The 24,337-nt window shown below is 42.4% G+C and overlaps 1 protein-coding gene across 12 annotated transcripts in view; it reads left to right on the top strand.

Annotated features, from left to right (window-relative positions):
* The window catches only part of MAP7D3 (MAP7 domain containing 3), a 72,702-nt gene extending 48,365 nt beyond the window's left edge, over window positions 1–24,337 (top strand). For 11 of the 12 annotated variants that reach the window (XM_073641279.1, XM_073641281.1, XM_073641283.1 and 8 more), the window contains 10 exons: window positions 1,604–1,734; window positions 1,929–2,170; window positions 7,325–7,460; window positions 7,922–8,102; window positions 11,279–11,383; window positions 11,945–11,998; window positions 13,265–13,334; window positions 13,663–13,858; window positions 17,657–17,940; window positions 20,463–24,337. In XM_073641279.1, coding sequence (XP_073497380.1) covers window positions 1,604–1,734; window positions 1,929–2,170; window positions 7,325–7,460; window positions 7,922–8,102; window positions 11,279–11,383; window positions 11,945–11,998; window positions 13,265–13,334; window positions 13,663–13,858; window positions 17,657–17,940; window positions 20,463–20,470 — 1,407 coding nt within the window. In that variant the 3' untranslated portion in view covers window positions 20,471–24,337. The remainder of the gene's footprint in view (window positions 1–1,603; window positions 1,735–1,928; window positions 2,171–7,324; window positions 7,461–7,921; window positions 8,103–11,278; window positions 11,384–11,944; window positions 11,999–13,264; window positions 13,335–13,662; window positions 13,859–17,656; window positions 17,941–20,462) is intronic. The other variant, XM_073641280.1, reaches the window with a different exon arrangement.

Genomic DNA, 24,337 nt, shown 5'->3' on the forward strand with positions numbered 1-24,337 from the left:
TTGCTGGTATGCTACCAAAGCACAAAAAAAGGAAAACCTGTTTCCCCTAAAGAGTTAAAGAGAAACTAAACTTGTATATTGTGCAATTAAATGCTGCACTGTAAGTTTTTAATTAATGGGGTTGTCCTACTACTACTCTGACAACCCCTTCTCAATCAGTATGTTTGCCCCCTGTAAAATAACACCTATTCTCGCCGCCGGCTCTGTTCCTGCGGTGTCTGAACTCAATCCCTCAGGGATCGCTTCACATTATGTCATGCAAGCCCTGGGCCCTGTCAGCGCAGACTTCTCTCTTCAGACATCAAGAGGACGTGAGAGCTGCAGCCGGTGCTGGCTGTTGCCAGAACTACTCAGTTGCGGAGCTGCAGAGCATATCTGCCCCTCATTGATTTGAAGATGGCGGTGGATATGCAGTACCCAGCTGAGGCCACTGTACAGCTGACTGTGCTGTGCAGCTCCGCAACTGAGCAGTTCTGGCCGACACCGGGAACAGCTTATCGACAGGGGTGCTGGGTATCTTACCCTCACAGATCAGAAATTGATGGCCATCAATTAAGGATAGGCCATCAATGTTAATGTCCTGTACAACTCTTACTTTCCATGCTGGGTATAATTTAAATAGAAAAAATGTATTTACTCTTTAAAGGATACAATACTAGCTGTAGGCTTTTATCTTGAAGATTTGCTTTTTAAGCTGGTCATACACTTGTAATAGCTGTCAGCCAAATGTTCTTTTGGCCAACAGCTATCCCTTCTGACCTCTCCATACACACACATACCTGTTTTGTGACTGCATGTGTTGTGAATGGAAGTAGAGTAAGCTGCATCTCTGGAGGCGCTTTATTTTCCCTAAGAACAAGATGATTGAGTATGTTGAAATTAAACTGCCTAATCTTTCTTTCCCCCAAATTTGCCAGTGAGGAAAGTTGGAAGCCCTCCATACACACCTGATGATTTGGCACAACTGACATTCCTCTAGTGTGTATGACCACATTTAGTTCCTGATCTTACAGTGTAAATTGCATAGACTGTTTCGTAGATTTGCTGGTGTTTGCATGGAATTTTATGCATATTTCATTGAGTGTTTACAGGGTATCGGACAGCAGGGTTTAGGCTTCATCAGCCTCCTAGTGCTGCTTTTGGTAACTTCTGTATGATTAATGCTGGCATGTGTGTTCTCGGACTAGTCCAGGACCGCTGGCAATCATTCCCACAGTGCACTGATATTGCGCCCACATCTGTGTGATTGATATCTTAGTGTGTGCAGTCGTCTTTCTCCTCCCTTCTCTCCTTGTACCCGCAGGGATGGTGATCACACTGCTGTGGGGGCGATATTGGGGCACTGTGATGACTGACAGCGGTCCTGGACTAGTCCGAGCACACGCACTCCGGCCTTTAAACATCGGTTTTAAACTTAATATAGCAATTCAGGATATTTTAAGAATGTTGTTAGAAGGCTGATGAATGGCTCCTAATCCCTTCTAGGGGTAGCAACTCCTATCAGGTACCCTAAGGGTCTTTGTGGCCTATATTCAGACTAGTTTTAGAATTTTCACCTCTGTGTTTTTGTGCAATGCTTGTAATACATTAATATGCTAATCAGAAGTCAGGTATTGAGAAGCCTTCACCACCATCTGTGGGGAAACGGCCGCCATCTCCCACTGTGACTTCTCGAAGAAGATCTCCTTCACCTGCTGGTGTAACAAAGCGCGCGCCTTCGCCAACACTTGAGAAGTAAGTCTCCAGACTCTTCTGTCAGTTACAGTTGCAGTTACATTTTCTGTGATCGTGAATTTTTAAAGTGATAAAGGGGGTTAAAATGTCCGTTATTACTGTATGCCAGAAATGAGGCCAACAAATTGTAAATTGTGTAGATTATATAGAAAGTATTGTACCTCTGTACTTCTTTCTCTATAATGATGTTTTAGAAGGAACAGCAGCTCTTTGACACAAAGAAACCGTCCACCATCTCCAAACTTACTGAAGCAGAGACCGCCTTCACCGACTACAACTCAAAAACCAGCTCCAATCCAGCGTCCCTCACTTACACCGTCTGTCTTAAGCACTACCAAAAAGACTGCCGAGCCAGAAACTAAGCCAAAGGAGAAAGCCACAGATGTGACCAGCTCAGAGCCCAAAACCGAGGCCACAAGTTCAAAGACCAAAGATGGTAACTTTTCAGCTTGTGTCTTAGTAATTGAACATTTCTCCCTTGTTACAGTAAAATGGATTTCCACAAAGAATCCTGGAGATCGCCAGACTCCTTGAAGAATTAATTTTTCCTGGATATGCGTTGATAGTTATTGTGTCTATATCTCTACGCATTGTTAGGCAGGTTTACCATGCAAGGGGCTAGAAAACTGCTAGTTTACAATATGACTGCAGGTAAACTTTAACCCTTTCATGATCTTAAACGTATATATATGTCATCAGTCATTTCCTTGCCTTTGATGCGGGCTCCCGTGCTGAGCCAGCATCTTTCCCGCACATGACAGCTGATCTGATCAGCTGTCATGTGCCTCTTAACAGCCGTGGATAGATCCGAGATGAACCAGTTAAATGCCGCTGTCAATCACTGGCAGCAGCATTAAACACACGCTAGCTGGAAGCGCGTCACAAGTCCCGTCTATCAGCGCCCGTCACTTGATCATGGGGCGCCGATGGGTTGTCATGACAGCGGGGGTCTTCATAGGATATTGTGATTTCTGCTACACATTGTAATGCTGAAGCACTATTATGTGTAGCACAGGCGATCGGACGATCACAGCTTCAAGTCTCCTAAGGGGACTGTTGAAGCCAGTAAAAATAAAAAGTTTAAAAAAAAAACACAAGTAAGGCTATGTGCCCACGATGCAGAAATGAAGCAGAAAATTTCTGCAGCATTTCTGCATCTCCCTGGCAGAAAAAACGCATGCAGATTGTGCATGCGTTTTTCCTGCAGAATACATGCGGATTCACATGCGTTAACGCATGTGTTTCCGCATGTGGACTGACAAGCACTTTCCAGGCGATAGCATCACTTGGAAAGTGCTTAACAACTAGGTCAGACTGTATAAATCCATGCAACCGACATGGATTTATACAGTGTGACCATAAAAATAAAAAAAATAAAGCTATACTTACCCCCGATGCCGCAGCGTGTGCTGCAGCACTCGTCCTGGCTTCTTCCGGGTTGCCGGCACATCGCGAGACAGCCTGCGGTCACATGACCGCGACGTCATCTCAGGTCCTGGAAGGAGAAGCGCTGCTGGCAAGCAGAGAGAAGCCGCCAGACAGGTGAATATAAACTTTATTTTTTATTTTATTCTTTTTTTACAGGTACATTGGTACCCAGGTCTGGATGAGAGTCTTCTCTCCTCCAGAACTGGGTACCATCCGCACATAGAGACGCATAAAATCCGCTTGTACAAATGTACAGACGCAGATATTATGCGTCTCAATGCAAGTCAATGGCGGCGCTTCCGCAAAATTAATGAACATGCTGCGGATTTATTTGCGCTGCAGAAACGCTGTGGAAAAATCCGCAGCATGTGCATTGACATTGCGGAATGCCATTGGGGACCATGGGGTGCGGATTACCATGCGTTTTTGATGCGTTTCCGCTGCGGAAATTCCGCAGCATGAAAAACGCATCGTGTGCACGCAGCCTAAAAAACACAAGTTCAAATCACCCCCCTTTTTGCACCACTGAAAATTAGACAATTAAAAAAAATACTCACATTTGGTATCGCTGCGTTCAGAAATGTCCGATCTATCAAAATATAAAGTAAATTAATCCGATCGGTAAACGACGTAATGAGAAAAAAAAATAAAAATGCCAGATTTAAGTTTTAGGCAGCCACAACATTGCAGTAATGGACAATCAAAACCACGTATATACCCCAAAATGGTATCAATTAAAATACCAGCTGAGGGCGCAAAAAAATGACCCGGCCCCAGATACCGAAAAATGGAGACACCACGGGTCTCGGAAAATGGTAACATAAGCAAATTGTTTTTTTTCTTACAAATTTCTGATTTTTTTTCACCACTTAAATAAAAAAAAGAACCTATACACATTTGGTATCTGCATACTCGTACTGACCTGGGGAATCCTATTGCCAGGTCAGTTTTAGCATTTAGTGAACATGGGAAATTAAAAAAAAATTGTGGAATTGCAATTTTTTTTTTTGCAATTTCACTGCACTTGAAAGTTTTTCCCCCTTTCCAGTGCACTATATGGTAAAATCAATTGTATCAATCAAAAGTACAACTCATCCCACAAAAAACTAGCCCTCATATGGCTATATTGACGGGAAAAAAAATAAAAATTAAGTCTCTGGGAAGAAAGGGAGGAAAAAAAGCGCAAAAAAACGGAAAATCACAAGGTGGAAAAGGGGTTAAAGCACAAGTGTTCCATAGAATCATGTCAGTGTAGCAGATTGTACAATCATGAGACTGCATTGTCACAGACGGTGCATTGCGCAGGAAGGATAAGCCTATTGTTAAGTCTCAGGTAACCTCATTAGCAGCTTACACATAGGTGAATTAGACACGTCCTGGTCTCATTTGAACCCGCCGTGTCCACTCACTTGGATAAGCAGCGCTCTGTACACTACCGATACCATCTTTTATTCCATGCACATCAGTCCAAAATAATACAGGTTATTGAGGCATTTTTATTTCATACTATAAGTGGAAACCTTGCATTAGGTGTTTCTATATAGACCACAAAAACTGCAGTACGATAAATGTAGATTAAAAAGGAATGGGCAGAAAAGAGACTGCAGTAAAACGCTTGTATCTACATCTAGATGCCCCCCATGGTTACTGTCTAGTGAAGGTCATTTTATATTAGCTTTGGTGCATTCTCAGATTTAAAGAACCACTCCTAGCAAAAGTTATATCCTCTAAACCTTTCTATAAATCTATCTGTAATGTAGTGTAGTTGGATTAAAATACTTCGCAATCTCCGGTCTCCAGCATCCCTTCGATCCTGGGCTCTTGAGAGCACCTCTCCTTTTGCTGGCTCACACAGGGACCGTGGCTTGGGGCGGTTGTATGTCCATCAGTGTAAGACTACAGAGCCTTTAAGCAAGGATCCATAGATTTCCATTGAGAAAGCAACTTTTGGTTCACATATAAACCCCTGTGTGACCCAACTAGTCTAACTTGAACTCATGTGACCCAGAAGACGACCGGGGAAGATGACGATTGGTGATTGGTACAGTAGTGTTCAAAACCATAAGTTAAGCTCAAAATCTTTATACTAGTTTTTATTTCCATGCATTGGGAACATTGCACAATGTTTTCTAATTCAAAACATGAAGAGAAAAATATATAATTTTTAACTACTTTACAGAAAATAGCAAAAAATGAACTTTGGGCTGTTCAAAAAAATAGCAGTGTCTGCATTTGTCTTTACAAACTCAAATATGTACTTATTTTTAGGGTTTAGCATTCCTGTGAATCACTATCCTAATACCTAGTTGTATACCCACAGTTTTTTAGATCTGCTTCACATCTATGTTGCATAGAGTCAACCAACTTCTGGCACCTGTCACCTGTTATTCCAGCCCAGGATGCTTTGACTACTTCCCACAATTTTTTGGCATTTGTTGGCTTTGCCTCAAACAGCATTTTTGATGTCACCCCACAAGTGTTCTATCGGATTAAGGTCCGGGGATTGGGCTGGCTGCTCCATAACCTCAATTTTGTTGGGCTGGAACCAAGATTTTACTCGTTTACTGGTGTGTTTAGGGTCGTTGTGTTGTTGAAACACCCATTTCAAGGGAGTATCCTCTTCAGCGTAAGGGAACATGATCTCTTCGAGCATTTAAATATATGCAAACTGGTCCATAATCCCTGGTATGCGGTAAATAGGTCCGGCACCATAGTAAGAGAAACATGCCCATGTCATGATGCTTGTACCACCATGCTTCACTGTCTTCAGAGTGTACTGTGGCTTGAATGCACAGTTTGGGGGTCGTCTGACGAACTGTCCTTGGACCCAAAATGACCAATTTTACTTTCATCAGTCCACAAAATGTTTCTCCATTTCTCTTTAGGCCAGTTGATGTGTTCTTTGGCAAATTGTATCTGCTTCAGTACATGTCTTTTTTTAACAGTGGGACTTTGTGGGGACTTCTTGCTAAGAGATTAGCTTCACACCGGCGTCTTCTAACTTCTTCTGTCACAGAAATCACCGGTAACTTGAGATTGTCTTTGATCATCCTGAAGCTGATCATAGGCTGAGCCTTTGCCATTCTGGCTATCCTTCGATCCATTTGAATGGTAGTCTTCCGTTTTCTTCCTTGTCTCTATGGTTTTTGCTTTCCATTTTAAAGTATTGGAGATCATTTTAGCTGAACAGGCTATCATTGTCTGCAGTTTATAAGTTTTACCCGTTCCAATCAACTTTTTAATCAAAGTACTCTTTGTTTCTGAACAATGTCTCGAACGACCCATATTTTTCAGGCTTTCAAGGAGAAATGCATGTACAACATGTGCTGGCTTCATCCTTAAATAAGGGCCACCTGATTCACACCTGTTTCTTCACAGAATGATTGACCTCACTAATTGAACTCCACACTGCTATTATTTTGAACACACCCCCGTACAATTAATTATTCAAATACACAGACTCAAAAACCTGCGGATCATGAATGCCGAGTCTGGTGGTTTTCTTAGAATCTACTTCACCAACTAGTAAATTGTTTGACATGTGGTAAGATAATTTATACCAAAAACAGTGATTAATCTGGTTAGTCATATTGGACTGCTACTATTTTGAATACTACTGCAAGTACTTTTTTTTTTTTTTTAATAATTGTAATTTTTCTTGAAAGATTTTCATATTCACAAGAACAGACTTGGAAAAGGGTACACAGATTAACATATTGTGATATACAAATTTCTTTTATATATATATATATATATATATATATATATATATATATATATATATATATATATATATATATATATATCAAAAAAAGGGGGATACATACAAGACATACAAATAGACAAGGGAAAAGGGATGAATAAACGTGTGTTTGGTAAGTGCTTTAACACCACTACACTACATTACAGACATATTTAGAAAGGTTTAGGGGATACCTTTTTTGTGGGAGTGCTTCTTTAATTTTTGTAGCCAGTTTTACCTTCATAAGATACAGTGCACATAAGATATGTGGGAGCATAAATTGATGTCATTTGTACACTACTTAGGTACCAGTAAAGGAATAAAAAATGAATTAGCCTAATTTTTTTACCCCTAAGAATTAGAAATAGTGACTTTTTGTTGAAGTATTACAAACCTAAGAAAAAATGATTTTATCCCTAGAACCCAGTAACAAGACGGCATCAGGGAGCAACACGGCTGAGGAAGCAGCTAAAATATTAGCCGAAAAGCGCCGACTTGCACGGGAGCAAAGAGAAATCAAGGAGCAGGAGCGAATTCAAAGACAGGAAGAAGAAAGGTAATTCATTCTGTTATGGTTTTTTTTTTTGCCTTTTAACTGGAATATTATAAAATGGTAATAAACAGCTGAAAAAATGTTTCCATATCGATGTGAAGTCACAGAGAAGCTTTCACTCTGCGCACGCGATTCACTGTCGCCTTCATTATTTCTATCTGCAAAAGCAGTGATCTGTTGCTTACAGCACCCAGGACATTTGCGCATATGGGTGTTATAAGGTCCTGCAAGTATGGGACAGAGTCTACACAGAGGATACCACGGCAGAAGACAGTGGACCAAGTGGTCACAGCTTTATATTGATAGCCCTATCCTGTTACTTGAATACAGCGGACGTATAACTATCTGTGATAAGTTCTAATAGTAGATGGCAGCTTTCTGTTTTGTACCTTTCTAGTTAGCCATGCTGCATTTAAAGGGACACTGTGCATCATCATCCTTTTAACTGCTTCAACTTTTGACAGGATAAAACAGGAGGAAATGGCTCGTAAAGCAGAAGAGGACAGGATAAGGTTAGAAGAAGAGACAAAGGTTTTGGAGGAAAAGAGAAAGCTGGAAAGAGAGGAGGAAGAAAGACTAGCGCAAGAGGATAAGATCCGCAGAGATCAAGAAGAACAGGAGCGCTTGACAGAGCTGCAGCAGCAGGTATTTAACATGTTTGTCTGCTTGTAGGGATCATTTGGTTATTACAGTAATTAGAATTTCATTTAATATCATGTATTTAAAGGGATTTGTGCATTGTGTCATTGAAATGAAATCATTCTGCCATGAAAAGTTTTGAAACGTTCTAATATACTTTGTGGTCGATTCATCAAGACTGTCATTTTGTACACAAGTCTTGATGCAGTATACGCTGGAGTAAGGTTCACTAATGTCATTAAGACACGTGTGCCTCTTAATTAATTTGGTGCATTCCTAGGGTGCTTCATTGGAGGCACACAGGAAACTATGAATAAAGTCTAACTGCCCACAGGAGATTGACAGTAAGAACACACCTCAAAGAGAGAGTCGTCTCCTCCTCAGCAGGCTACACCTGACCAACCGGTGCCTACTCAGTTTAGCTTTGTGTCGCGTAGGAGGCAGATACAGGTCTGAGGTCCAGACTTGTTTCTACCTATGGTTTTTCCTGTATTGTGCTAACCTCGCTCTTTTATTCCTGTAGGTTTCTGTAACAGAGCGAAATGGTCACTCTGTTCACTCCACTATTAACAGAGAGAACAGCATGTAGTGGTCAGTCTGTCTCCGCTCTTGTCTGGATGGCAGGACCATAGTATTGACGCAGTAGGCCATCAGGTACTTGGGTGGACGGTCCTTTCCATTTGACTCCTGAAGGTCCTCTAGGTCTAGAGGCAACAAGTTTTCCTCTGCATGACAAAATGTACCCACCCAGAGGCTCTCTTCGGGTGGGCGTCCCCGTTTATTCTTTTAGTATATGTTGCTCTCCATAGAGTCGACACCCTGGCCAAGGAGGTTGTCTCCGGTTACAAGATAGTGTACCGCTCTCTCACGCAACCATTTCTTCAGATCTTACTTCCTACTTGGCTTTCATTTTTTTACAGGCCGTCTCTTTTCCACTCAGTCGTCATTGTACCGGTCCCTCCTTGGGAGAGCTTCTGGGGGGTTTACTCAAACCTTTTTATCATACCCAAGAAGGACTACTCATTCCAACCCATTCTGTACCCAAGATTTCTAAGCAAGAGGGTCTGACTACATCACATCAGGATGAAGTCTCTTCCCTCTTTTATAACCTCCAGGGAAATTTCTGTCCTCTGTGGAGTTCTGTCTAGGGCCAGGTCTCCACCTTGGCTTTTTCCAGCGCAACATCCCTTTCAAGCCTCAATTCAAAACTTTTCTTCAAGGTGCGAGGCGTGCTGGATCTGTGGGACCTCAACCTCATTTTGGATGCCCTTCAGTCCCCTATTTTTGAGCCAATTAGTGACTTCTCTCCAATCCAGCTTTCCTGTAAGGTGATGGTGCTTATGGCAATCACTTCTATCAGACGTGTTTCCAAACTGGCGTCGCACTCCACTCCTTGTCCTTTACTTGGAGAGATGGTCTTTACGCCCTGTACCCTCTTTTCTCCCTGCGGTGATATCTGCCTTTCATCTTAATAAGGATATTATCTTTCCTTCCTTTTGCCCTTCACCCTCTCATCCCTCTGACTGGTCCCTACAGAAGCGAGACGTGGTCAGAACTGTGTGATGCGGTCTTTCACGACCCCTATTTGCTGTGTGGAAGCCTTGTTCGTCATCCTGGCTGTCCATCACAAATGTCTGGCTGCCTCTAAGGCTACCATTGCTTGCTGGATTCCATCTGCTATTATGGAAGCATATCAGGCTAAAGCCAGAGCGGTCACGGTTCACTCTACCCAGCTGGTGGGACACTCCTGGGCCATGCCCACCAGGCATCTGTTCTACAACTCTTTAAGGCTTCTTCTTGGTCATCAGTCATTACCTTTTTAAAGTTTTACAGAGTTCATTCCGTTGTGTTGAAAGTAGAAACACTGGAAAGACAGTTGAGTGCAAAATAGGGCTTTAACTGGTTAAAATAAAAGCGATTTTACGCTCACCTTAATAAGTTGCAACCTGCAACTATATGAAAGCATATACCAGCTGCTGCACAACCGTGGCTCAATAGACCAAATCTGGATGCAATAAGGAGTTCAAACGGTTTTTCCCTGCGCTGCTGGTCATCCACGTGGAAAAGACATCTCAAAACAAAAGACTCCAATAAGGATTTTTTATTTTTGTTTGTTACAAATTCAAAATCTACGCGTTTCGAAGTCTCTCCAACTTCTTCATCAGGATGGGGTATAACAAATCTGGACATACATCAACATTTTTATACTCTTCAGGCAGAGCAAAAAAAAAATGGCGGGTTCAAAGGAAACACATAATAGGGCAAATGTCAAAGTTCAACAATCACAATATAATGCATTCTGAAATCCATAATAAAACACCAGTTGTGTTGGCGGTTAAAAGTCTTTGCAGAAAAGTGCTGCAAGCAACTGTTACATGAGTGGTACCCTGAGGGCTTGCTATTTTTCCTTTTGTAACACTGTTATGTTTCCTACCCCATAGGCTGCTTTCAAGTCATCCCATGGTCTACTGTGTCCCCAAATGAAGCGCCTGAGAAAATAAGATTTCTGGTGCTCGCCCTAAAATCTCTTTCTCGTAGCCCTCATTGGGGGAACAGCACCATTCCTTGTTTGCCCCTTTTTAGGTGTGTGTGTTCTGGTTTTCTTCCCAGGGTGGTTCTTTCATTCTTTTGCTTCTCCTATTGCTTTTTCACTGACTAAGTAGTTTGGTGCCAGTAGGCCAGAGGTAGTCCGCTGGGGGAGGTAAGTAGTGTAACCTCCTGATACCGGTGGGAGCAGACTTCACCCATGGTTTCCTTAGTCCTCAGCACTGAAAATCCTCTTTTTTTCAGCTGCGGTTTCCTATTGTTAGATATCTACTGCAGTCATGGACTAGAGTACACTTCTATATTAATTTACACCACCTTTGAGGCATAGTTTTTGATTAGTTTATTGGGTGGGACTCAGCCATGTCCTCCACTCCTGCTCATCTATTTTAGAGACTTATTGCTTGGATATACCAACACTTAATCATTTAGGATTTTTTTTTCCCCTACACAAATTAAAGATGTGTTTTTTAGTCCCCTTAAAAACTGCAGATTGACAGGAGCTCTAGTGTGCAGTGAATAAGCAATGAATGAGACCCAGAGGTCGGAATCACTCCGATCAAGTTATAATATATGCTGGTAATATACCATAACCACATTGTAACTCTGCCTATACACATTGCTATCATTCATTTAAGAGAGAAGAAGCAGAAGCCAAAGCTCTTGAAGAAGCTGAGAAACAAAGACAGGAACGGGAAAAGATCATGCACCAAAATATGCAGGAAAGATTACAAAGGAAAAAGGTATTCGGTTATCTTTCCACTATTACTGTTTTTTTATATATTTCCTAAACGTGTGAAGCAGCAGGAAAATATCATCAGGTTTTATTGTGAACTTTTTGTTGGAGTTTTCCCATCTCGGCCATTCCTAACTGCGATGGTAATCTGTCTCTATGCAGCAGCCAAAGGTGAGCCAGACTGTAAGAACAGCTATGCTGTCTGCATAGCTACCATAGAGATATATAGGCGTAATGGGAAGAGGTCTAGCTCGCTACGTCTACACTGCTTTCCACTCACTTCTATGGGAGTTAGTAAACTAGCATAGCGCAGCTGCTCTGCTATTTCTGTAGGCCTGACCACTTGTGGCTGTCGTGTGGAGACTCCTATTCCCATATGAATGATTTAGATGGGAGTACTCCTTTAAACTATTGAGTGTTAGGATCTGGTTTGACAAAACTTTATTTTATACATATAATAATAACACCACAAGAAAAGTCCATCGTTACTTTGGTTATTACAGGGGAAGGGTAATGTGTGCGGCCATATTGGGTCAGTGTATAAAATGTATGTGTTATCTTTTTATAGAGAATTGAAGAAATAATGAAGAGAACTAGGAAGAATGATCAAAATGATATTAAGGTAGGTACAGCTGTCGATCTACTTTACCAACCCTGGGTTTATACCTGTAGTCATTGTCTTATTAAAGCAATAATTAATATATCATAAGCTGGGAAGGGATGGTGCTAACATTTACAGGGAATTATTCAGTGGGTTCTGTGTGGTGGTCCTTTTCTCAGTACCCTCAGCGCATCTGGCTCTTAGTAGGACATGCCTTACACATGTGTTACATGGACAGGCCATTGATCTCCACAGATGCTATGTAATGGTTGCACAAGAAGGATTTCAACACAACTTTTTGGACATCGTGTCCTCAGCGTTCTCATTAAGGGATCCTTCCAACAAAATGGGATTGTTTAAAGCAGAGGAAACAAGATTTCTAAATGTAACAAATCAGAAATCCTGCATTGTTTTATTAGCTAATAATAAAAAACAAAAAAAAAGTATAATTTTATTAAAAAGCACTTCCAGTTATTTTTTTCTTATTTCCTAAAACTGACGAAATGTACATGCAATGTATTAAACACACTTAGGCTGTGTGCCCACGTAGCATTTTTCAAGCGTATATGCTGCGGAATTTCCGCAGCGTAAACGCTTGAAAAACGCATGTATATCCGCACCCCATGGTCCCCAATGGGATTCCGCAAGTTCTATGCACATGCTGCGGATTTTTCCGCAGCGTTTATGCCGCGTTCAAAAATCTGCAGCATGTCATTTAATTTTGCGTTTCCGCAAGCGGAATTGCCTTTGTCCAATGCATAAAAAACGCAAGGCAATTCCGCATGTGGAAAACGCGCGAAAAATGCGCGATAAACGCGTGCGGAATTCCGCATGCGTTTTTCCGGGAGAGGACTTGCATTTATGCAGCAGAAATTTTCTGCTTCATAAATGCAACGTGGGCACATAGCCTTACACTACACTTACTGATCGTGGTCTTTTCCGGTTTCCATCACTGCTCCAGCCATCTTCGTGACTGAAATTCCATTATGTTGGATCACACTGGGATTTGTGTGATCCGCAAGTCGCTTTTACAATGTGAGCCCAGAGGGACCTCGTTCTGACGCTCTATATATTGTAGAAGTGACTTCTGGCTCACACACAAACCCAAGTGTCGTGAGTGAGAAGCGGACTAGCGTGACGCTGGAAACTGGGGGAGACATCAGTCGCTAAGTACCGCACTTACACTACGTTACATACCCATTTAGACAGGTTTATGGCATAAAACATTTTGTGGGAGCGCTTCTTTAATATTGGAAATAAATAAATTGTTTCTTCTCTGTTTTGAAGAGCGATGACAAATCTGAAGAGGATGAGGAGGACACTGGTGATGTCGAGGAAAATCTACAAGGTTGGTCAGGTATGTGTCAAGCACATCAGCTTTAGAATGAATTGGGTAGCTTTTGGACTACATGGTGACATCAGATCCTAATGGGAGTGTCATAGGGGGAATTGGTGAATGAGGAAAAAGTTATGGCTTTGGTTACATCTGCATTGAAGGCTTTTTGTGCCATATATATTTTTTTTGCAAACAAAATCGAAAGCTTGTGGAACCTAACGATCGTTTTGTGTGCATTGGAAGCATGGTCGGCCTGTCTAAGTAAGCTATTAATGATGAACAACCACTGATCAGTTGAACTCCACAAGTTGGGAGTTGTTAACCTGCCTTAAGTGTTTCTGTCTTTCAGGAGACAACGAGGATGACATTTATGAGAATACGGATAGACCCAACGAACTGGAAGATGAAACGGCTTCACAGGATTCGTTGTCTCCGAAAGTTGCAGTAGTGGAAAGCAGTGAATTATTTATTAATGGGAAGAGGCCCGACATCGAGGAAAAGCTTAACGGGCACTCGTCCGAAGCTGTACCCCCACTAGAGTCAAGGTCAGTGGAGATGTGGCACCTTGTATTGACTACTGTACATATCGGTGATGAACACATTAAAACCAACCTCAACGTTGCTCGTGGTTAAGTGGTTATTCCTATTACAGCCATTTATGCACATACACAGGAAATAATAAAAAAGTGTCTGATAGGTGCAGGTCGGATATCTCTGACCTGCACGTCTCTCCGGAATAGGTGGAGAGGTGTCTGCACACGTGCGCTGTCCGTTACATTCATGTCTATGAAAGTTATGGAAACATTTAGGACGCACACCTGGGTCATACATTTCGGTTATGGGATTAACTCTTCGAATGTCGCCAGGCAACACTCTCATAACACAGTGCAGAGGACAATTGCTGAATAAAGTATATTCATTGAGTGGCGATGTTCACACTGCCCCCGGCCCGTTTATTGCGTGGCTCATCAAGTGAGCACAATGCATACATCCGTGCGCCTACATACAGGTGCTTCTCTCAAAATTAGAATATCATCAAAAAGTTCATTTATTTCAGTTCTTCAAAGTTCTTTCAAAAACGTGAAACTCATATTAGAGTCATTGCAGACAGAGTGATCTATTTCAAGTGTTTATTTCTGTTAATGTTGATGATTACGGCTTACAGCCAATGAAAACACAGAAGTCATTATCTCAGTAAATTAGAATAATTAACAAAAAAACGCCTGCAAAGGCTTCCTAAGCATTTAAAAAGGTCCCTTAGTCTCTTTCAGTAGGCTCCACAATCATGGGGAAGACTGCTGACTTGACAGATGTCCAGAAGGCAGTCATTGACACACTCCACAAGGAGGGTAAGCCACAAAAGGTCATTGCTAAAAGAAGCTGGCTGTTCAGAGTGCTGTATCCAAGCATATTAATGGAAAGTTGAGTGGAAAGAAAGAGTGTGGTAGAAAAAGGTGCACAAGCAACCTGAATAACCGCAGCAATGAAAGGATTGTTAAGAAAAGGCCATTCAAACATTTGGGGGAGATTCACAAGGAGTGGACTGCTGCTGGAGTCATTGCTTCAAGAGCCACCACACACAGACCTATCCAGGACATGGGCTACAAGAGTCGCATTCCTTGTGTCAAGCCCCTCATGACCAATAGACAACACCAGAAGCGTCTTACCTGGGCCAAGGAGAAAAAGACCTGGACTGTTGCTCAGTGGTCCTTGGTGTTTTCAGAGGAAAGTAAATTTTGCATTTCATTTGGAAATCAAGGTCCCAGAGTCTGGAGGAAGAGTGGAGAGGCCACAATCCAAGCTGCTGGAGGTCTAGTGTGAAGTTTCCACAATCAGTGATGGTTTGGGGAGCCATGTCATCTGCTGGTGTAGGTCCACTGTGTTTTATCAAGACCAAAGTCAGCGCAGCCGTCTACCAGGAAATTTTAGAGCACTTAATGCTTCCCTCTACCGACAAGCTTTTTGGAGATTGAATTTTCATTCTCCAGCAGGACGCGGCACCTGTCCACACTGCCAAAAGTACCAATACCTGGTTTACACACAACAGTATCACTGTGCTTGATTGGCCAGCAAACTCGCCTGACCTTAACCACATAGAGAATCTATGGAGTATTGTCAAGAGGAAGATGAGAGACCCCAGACCCAACAATGCAGACGAGCTGAAGGCTGCTATCAAAGCAACCTGGGCTTCCATAACACCTCAGCAGTGCCACAGGATGATCGCCTCCATGCCACACCGCATTGATGCAGCAATTGATGCAAAAGGACCCCCGACCAAGTATTGAGGGCATTTACTGAACATACATTTCAGTAGGGGAACATTTATAAATCCGAAAACATTTTTCAAGCTGTTGTTATAAAGTATTCTAATTTACTGAGATAATAACTTGTGTTATCATTGGCTGTAAGCCATAATCATCAACATTAACAGAAATAAACACTAGCAATAAATCACTCTGTTTGTAATGACTCTATATAATGAGTTTCACTTTTTGAATTGAAGAACTGAAATAAATTAACTTTTTGATATTCTAATCTTGTGAGAAGCACCTGTACTACCAATATTCAAATGTATTCCAAAAGTGTGTTCAATGGAGACCCTAAGTGGACGATCAAATAAGGTATTTACACCAGAATTCTGAAAAAACACCTTAAGTTGCAATATTTTTGTGCAGCTCGGAAGTTGCACAAAAACATTGCATCATTTGGCATTTACACACCAGTCTCAACCAGCTGAACCAATATGGGCAAGGCTTGGCTACACCTGCCCGACAAATTCATGAAAAGTCACTACACTTTAGTGGCGGAACTTACTCCAGAAATGTTGCTGACTGGGGTACACTTTGGGCAGCAGCGCACACCTGTTAACAGATGTGCCTGATGTAAGTGGCATCATACCCCAGCAGCCCCCCGTTCATTGAGATTGGTGTGCACAATGCCAGTTTTAATGAATCGAGCCCTTAGTGTTTAGTGGCCTAAATGACTAGATTTTTACAAAAAGGCATGATGAAAATACATCAAACACGCCACAATCTTAAAGGGGTTTTCAGCCCCTTCCTTGTAGTTTGTATATGACTACCACTGAGCGCCCACAAAGCTGGGAGTGGGGGACAAGTGGTACATAGGGGTGGTGGGGATTGATAGGCAAGTATGCACCTGTTATTTTAGGCCATGCGTAAACCACAAGAAAGGGATGAAGACCTCTTTAATTTTGAAGGAAATGCTAGACTGCATGAATCTGCAGAGCAAATAATGTCCTTATAAACTATAAGGCTATGTGCCCACGATGCAGAAATGCTCAGGATTTTTCCTGAGCGTTTCTGCATCTCCCTGGCAGAAAAAAAACGCATGCGGATTGTACATGCGGATTGTACGTGCGGATTGTACATGTGTTTTTCCTGCCAGGGACTTGTGGATGTGAAGCGTTCTTCACTTGCATTTCCGCATGCGGGTTGTCAAGCGCTTTCCAAGCGATTTTAGCATCACTTGGAAAGTGCTTGTCAACTTGGTCACACTATATAAATCCATGTAAACGGCATGGATTTATATAGTGTGACCGAAAGAATGGTAACAAATAAAAAATACATATATACTTACCTTCCGATGGCCCCCGGTGTCTTGTTTCCCTCCGTCCCGGCTGCCGGCAGCGGTACACTGAAGGACCTGCCGACGTCAGCATCGCGTGACCCGTCACATGACTATGACGTCAGCGCAGGTCCTTCAGTCCATCGCTAGCTGCCGGCATGAAAGCACGAGTGCACCGGGGGCCGTCAGAAGGTAAATATAATCTTTATTTTTTATTCTATTCTATTCTCTTTTTTTTTTTTACAGTTTTCTATGGTACCTGGGTGTGGAGGAGAGTCGTGTGCATTCCGCATGTCCTTATCTAGTGAAGTGGAATTGGCGCGTTCTAATGCAAGTCAATGTCCGCGTAAACGCAGCGCTTCCGCAAAATAATTGGTAGTGCTGCGGTTTTTTCTGCAATGATAATCTGCAGCGGAAATTTCCGCACCATGTGCACAGCACATGCGGATTATCATTGGGGAACATGGCAGGCCTTTTACCAAGCGTTTTTTTAAGCGTTTCTACAGCGTTTTTGCCGCTGCGGAAACGCTTAAAAAACGCATCGTGGGCACACAGCCTAAAGCTGCAGCATTGCACTATATATTTCCTAATTCTTGGTCGCTTCGGGTCTGACACGTATTGATTTGGTTGTTTGAGACAAGATGTTTGCTGGCTGACCCCGAGTGCTGTTACCTCTTTATTAGACTCTGGTCTGAATGAAGAGGATTGATTGGTATAGATTGTGCCATGTCTAATATGCTCATTTCATCTAATTACAGTCATGTAACAGAAGACGCGGCTATACTGAGCCAAGATACATTGCATCGTAATGAAGATAACACAGGTGAAAGTGTACCAAAGCTGAATGGCAAATCTGCTACATGGACGTTTGAGGAAATAATTGACTTGGGCATCCATTCCAAGACCAGCAACCTGTCTGTCGCTGCCATTGCTATGGATGGCTGTAATCAGGACCTCATCGAAGCTGCTACGATTCCCCCAAAGTTAGCTTTTGAAGAAGGACAATTAAATTCTTTGTCGACAACTATTGAGACTGCTGCAGGTACATTGTTAGCAAGTTTACTGAAGTGTAAATAAAGATACATACACATGGAAAATGCACTTATTAATTAATGGGCAATGGCTACTAATAAGTAGCTAAAAAAAAAAACACGGCTGGCATGTGCACTGCTGTACTTGAAAAACACAATTGTTTGGATCTCTCTGAAATGTGCTTAAATCACAGGTTTTTGACTTGAACCCAAAAAACTCATCATGACCTATGCATTTCACAGCTGAGGGTTTGCTGCAATAGTATCTAATCCAGATAATCAGTCTTATTTATTCTGACACATTGTAGCAAACCCACAGGATGGTAAAGAGGGGTCAGCTCACATAGAGGTAAGTAGCATGAGGGCTGCACACTTTTCAGTCACGTCCACAAAGCTCAAATATTTCTGTAGATGTTCTGGAGGGAAAATCCATAGCTTGCTAAAGTACCACCATTGTAGATGAGACATTGAGATCTCATCCACACTCTACATTGAAAATTCATAGCAGAAATTGATTGGTGATACAGATTTGACATGTGCAACCTCTCCTTATATGCTGTGGATATCACTCTTTAAAAGGAAAGTGTGAAATCTGCTGTTAAACAGCATCATTTCCACAGTAAGGCTATCTTACTTAACACATTGCGTTTTTGCAGTGTTTTTTCTTTTTTTTTTTTAATGCAAATTTTCAGCTGCGTTTTACAGTACCAGCAAAGTCTGAGATTTCAGAAATCTCATGCACACACTTTGGGAGTTTTTTCTGACTGTTTTGGTAAAGAGCCTCGTTTTTGCAAAATGCAGCGTGTCACTTCTTTCAGTGTTTTTGCAGCGTTTTTCACCCATAGAAAGCAGTGAGTAAAAGCAAAAATGCAGCAAAAAACCGCAGGTGTCAGGTTTTGGTGTCAAAACCTGAGGAAGTTGAATAAGGTTATCTTTTTATGCAGTAAACTTTATCAGCATGTACAAGAGACAAATGTATACTGACAAAAACGCAGCAAAATCTGCTTTTTTGATGCTTCTTTACTGCCAAGAGAGCAGGTTTTGCCTGCGGGAAAAAACGTATCAAAAAAGCAACGTGGAAACATAGCCCAAATCCATACCATTTGCTACTGAGGAAATTCTGCAGTGTATTCTATCATGTAGACGTCTGCAAGAAAGTTTCAATTCACTAACAGCAAACAGAGATCTTGATCATGGTTAGTTGTGGTAGCAAAGTATTGCATAACTCTTCACACTGTGATTAAGTTGTATCTATTGGGCCTGATTCATCAGGACGGGCATTGAGGGAGCGTGCTGGAGTCAGATGCTCCTGATTTGTGAAGGTGTGCACATCTTCTTCAATCAGGAGTACTGGACGAGCAGCATACACCTCAGTGTGCACATCTTCTTCAATCAGGAGTACTGGACGAGCAGCATACACCTCAGTGTGCACATCTTCTTCAATCAGGAGTACTGGACGAGCAGCATACACCTCAGTGTGCACATCTTCTTCAATCAGGAGTACTGGACGAGCAGCATACACCTCAGTGTGCACATCTTCTTCAATCAGGAGTATTGGACGAGCAGCATACACCTCAGTGTGCACATCTTCTTCAATCAGGAGTACTGGACGAGCAGCATACACCTCAGTGTGCACATCTTCTTCAATCAGGAGTACTGGACGAGCAGCATACACCTCAGTGTGCACATCTTCTTCAATCAGGAGTATTGGACGAGCAGCATACACCTCAGTGTGCACATCTTCTTCAATCAGGAGTACTGGACGAGCAGCATACACCTCAGTGTGCACATCTTCTTCAATCAGGAGTATTGGACGAGCAGCATACACCTCAGTGTGCACATCTTCTTCAATCAGGAGTACTGGACGAGCAGCATACACCTCAGTGTGCACATCTTCTTCAATCAGGAGTATTGGACGAGCAGCATACACCTCAGTGTGCACATCTTCTTCAATCAGGAGTACTGGACGAGCAGCATACACCTCAGTGTGCACCTCGCCATAATACCTACTCCAGCCCCTGCAAAGATTTGTGGCGTAGCGAACACCACTGCTTGCCATGAATTTGCAGAGCGGTGGTCCCCACACTCCCGTTCCGCACCAGCTCGTCCCATTTTGGCGGAGCTGGGAGAACCTGGCGTGAAAACACCAGAAGTCACAAAATTTACGCCCTGCTCTTTAGTTGTGCCTATATTTTGCGACTTTTCAAAGCTGTTACACCAGAATTGTGGCATGAAAGCTTTTGATGAATCTGCTCATTGTTTCTAAAGGTGATCACAGTTCTGGGCTGATTAAGGCTTTGTTCTCACTGGGGTCCTGGTTTCCTTTTGGACTTTAGTCGTTTTGATCGCAGGCTTGGCACCATGTGCAGCAATATTGTCATCGTCCGGGTACCAGAACCTCGATGGGCTCCCATTAAAGTTAATAGTATTCTATTTAAGAGCAGATTTGTCATTGTTGTCTTGGACGTAGGCTATGATAGACTTTATGTTTAGACAATCAATTAATTTCAATATTTTTTCCTTCTGCTCCCAGAGATGTGAGATCTGAGCCGCTCTCGTCCTGTTATTGCACTTCGCTCTCCAGTGTTTAATGAAGCCTTGTCGTTAAAAGCTGCTACTTCAACACGTTACATAAAGATGCAGATATCATCCAGCAAGAGAAGAAACGAAGGTTGCACCATGACACATGTTCAGGGAAAACACTTTGGTATCACTTGTGATGTTGGGCAGTGACACGGGGTCTCAGAAATATCCTAGTCCTTATTTTATTTCTAACATTGTCAGAACTTTACTTTTTCTCCTTATGCAGTAAGTTATTGTTTCCTCATACCTGTCGAAATCTCAACATGACCATTATGTCATTAGGTTTTCTGTTCTAGCACTTGCAATGAAAAACTTGAGTTAATGCCATTAACATGAGCATGTGAAAATTAACCCCTCGAGCTGAAATCTGTTACATTTTCAGCATCGTATTGGGATTTCTCATTAGTTCAGCTGATACTTGGTAAGTTTATGCCATTACTTGTTTCTTGGTTAATAACATTCGCTAATTGGGTAAGACTAGAGTTGGCGTTAATCAATTTGCCCAATCCAGTCCATTAACCTCTTACCTGATGGCATCCCTGGATCTTCTTTTGATTAGCTGAGTCTGAAACAACATCACGTGTGCATCACACTGCAACGATGGTGTCACTCCAGGCCGGCTAATCAAAAGAAGATCCGGGGATGGCGTGAGGTAAGAGGCAGTTCTCCCGCTTCCCATCCAACATCCAGAGGTCACTGAGGTGGCTGATGGCACTTTGCCCTGACGGCAGGTAAGACTCTTCTGCACAGTGGCAGAGCCATGTTTGCTGGTAATGAATTTGTCCAGGGTTAGATAAAGGATCTGCCTTTTTCCACAAACAATGGCAGTATTTTACAAGAGCTATTTCTGTTATTGCCCATGAGCATGAAAGCCACTGCATTTTGATGGGAAAAAAAAGGCAGATCTTTTTTTTTTTTTTTTCCCTAAATGACCCTGAATTTTAAGAGGTTGTCTATTATCCTAGGGGTGGGTCATAATATCAAATCGGACACCCGGCACCTCTATTGATCAGCTGTTTGCAGATCGACACATTGGCCGGAGGGGCACAGCCAGGACACACCGCTCTGTACACTTTCTATAGGCTTTCTTGAGTCATGCAGCTTATTGAGCTGTAGTACCCAAGAGTCGCCAGTACACGGTGTAGGGAGCCATGGTGTCCCTGCTTTGTTTACCGCAGACTTCCAGTGGCTGCAGGACCTGGTAACAGCTAATCTGTAGGGGCGCTGGACCCCCAAAGGGCAGGTCATTAGTATCTAGGTCCTGGACAACCCCCTTACTCTATCGGTATCACAAATGTTCTAGTGACGCCGCCGCCTCCAGATCTGTACATAGGCTCCTTTTTACAATAACAGTTTGGTTCCTTAAATATTTGCCACTGTGTAAAAGTGACGGGACCCCTCCTAATTTCTCACAACTTTGCTCTTGTCGTGATTTTTTTTAAAAACATTTCATATTTTTTTTGTATCCAGGTTACATTTGTAAGTATTATTTTATTGTGTACATAAACAGCAGTATTAGACAACTACTTGATTACTTGGAGGTTTCTGTTGGTATTTTACAGTGATTTAGTTCTGAGCGCTGCAAACCCCATTGTGTTCATGGGGCTTCACACGCAGCCCGCCGAAACATTTCTGACTACCGGATTCACTTCCACGGGCTGAACATTAGACATATCGTTATTAGGATTAGACATGACAGTTCCACTGATTGACGCCTCTGTTAAGTCAGTGGCATCTTCAAGGATTGTGGCTTAAGCGCTTTTAAGTTCCTTAGTAGCCACCCAACTGTGCGGAGTACAAGGCGACGCAGCCCAGTGTCCACAGAGAAATGTCAGGTAGCACTGTATGGCTGTGTGTAAGGACTGGTCCGATATTATCCGCTCCCTTTCAGTTGTGCAATGGTTAAGATTTATCAGTCCTCTGATAACTTAAGCTGCTTATTAGGCAAAAGTGCTCCACAGCCAAACAGTGTTTAGTACCGCAGTGTAAGGATTGCACCCCTATAAGGTGCGATTAAAGGGGGTCTCCAGGATTTTGTGTTTCATGGTCAAAGCCATTAGTTTTCTTGTTCTCAGTTATGCCGGTGTCCCTGCTTTCTTCGTGGATGACACAGCGTACTTCTACACTTGTGATCTATCCTTGTCGTTTACCTCCCCCCTATGTTTGTGTTTTCATCAGGGTCTCCTACAACATGTCAACCCCAAAATATAGACTACACATGCTCACTCATCCTTACTACCAGCGCCTACGCGTCAGCTAGGAGGTGTAGTATGCAAGCAATGCCAAAATTCTGGGGAGTAGTGAGTGATTGCTATTTATCCATGGAGGGTAGGTGCTAGTGTTTGTAGGAATCGTAATTCAGATCTCTGATACACCCCCAAACTGATCCTAGGTGAAGAACTACATCAGCACGCAGAAAGCTGAAAGCAAGAAAAGACCCCATCGCTCTGCATTGCCGTGCTTTGTTTACAGTTTTTATAATCCTGGATAACCCTAAGGCCATGTTCCCACTTAGCCTAAATGCTGCGTTTTTTTTTGTGCAGAAAATCCACTGCGTTTAACATGGATTGAGAGCTCATGAAAACTGTGCATTTAAAGTTTCTCTTGACCGGTGCAATTTTTTCTATGTGTAGTTTGAAAAAAAAACAAAAAACACGTTAATACGCAGTTGCATTTTTAAGTGCTGAATTCTAGTGTTTCTGCACTAAAAAAAACAAAACCTCAAGATCTGGTGGTTATTGCATATTTTGGTGTGGACGCGTGGAGAAAAAATGCAGCATTGAATCTACATGTGAAAATGGCCCTAAGTTTTTACCAGCCTTGGAAGCGTGCACCAGGTTTCCATGTGAATGTAGCAGGTCTCAGGGTGATACTTTCTCCAAACCATTGCCTGTTTTTAACAAAGGAGATAGGATTGTACGACTGGCTTCAGGTTTACCCTTTCTTACTCGTAACGCAGGCGGACACTTTTTAGATTAATGTCATCTGTTTTAAAGCGATCTCTTTACACTTGGGGATATTCCAAGCAGAGAAAGTGGAAGAAAATGTAAAGTCCCAGCTGCCACCCTGTGAGTGAGTGTGGCAGCCTGCACTCTGCCACCCTGTGAGTGTGGCAGCCTGCACTCTGCCACCCTGTGAGTGTGGCAGCCTGCACTCTGCCACCCTGTGAGTGTGGCAGCCTGCACTCTGCCACCCTGTGAGTGTGGCAGCCTGCACTCTGCCACCCTGTGAGTGAGTGTGGCAGCCTGCACTCTGCCACCCTGTGAGTGAGTGTGGCAGCCTGCACTCTGCTGATAGCACCACAGGGGGCCGCTGTTGTATATGGCCTGTCTGATGGAAATTATTTATTATTGAGATGATCTTCCATTTGCATATTAGCCAACTGCCTCCTATCCAAGACTACCCAATAATTTCTGCAATATCCCCCACACCACCTGCATTATGTGTATGTAACTGGGAGAAATTACAAGAGCCAGGAAACACTTTATTTAATGAAAATGTGGAAGTTTCTCATCACTAAGACTCCTCATAGTTTAAGTTGGTTTTGGATGAAACATTTGCTTGCGAGAGGAATGGTTTCATTTGCTAAAATCTCCTTTTAGTCTTAAGGTGTCATTGGCCTCCGCTTGATAGCAGTTGTGACAGAGCAGTGCCTTAGATAAACTATATATATGTATTTTTGTATAAACACTGTTTAATTCTAGCAGAGACAATCTAACCCGTAAAATGCTTATTTTTTTGTGTACGTGTTACTTGTTAATTTCCTAGTTACAGCTACTTGTGTAAATATATGTGCACTGTTAAATAAACTTTACAAAGTATAAA

This window comes from Phyllobates terribilis, unplaced genomic scaffold, assembly GCF_046119375.1.
Source record: "Phyllobates terribilis strain yellow unplaced genomic scaffold, ASM4611937v1 Scaffold_7__3_contigs__length_470593459, whole genome shotgun sequence".
NCBI lineage: Eukaryota > Metazoa > Chordata > Amphibia > Anura > Dendrobatidae > Phyllobates > Phyllobates terribilis.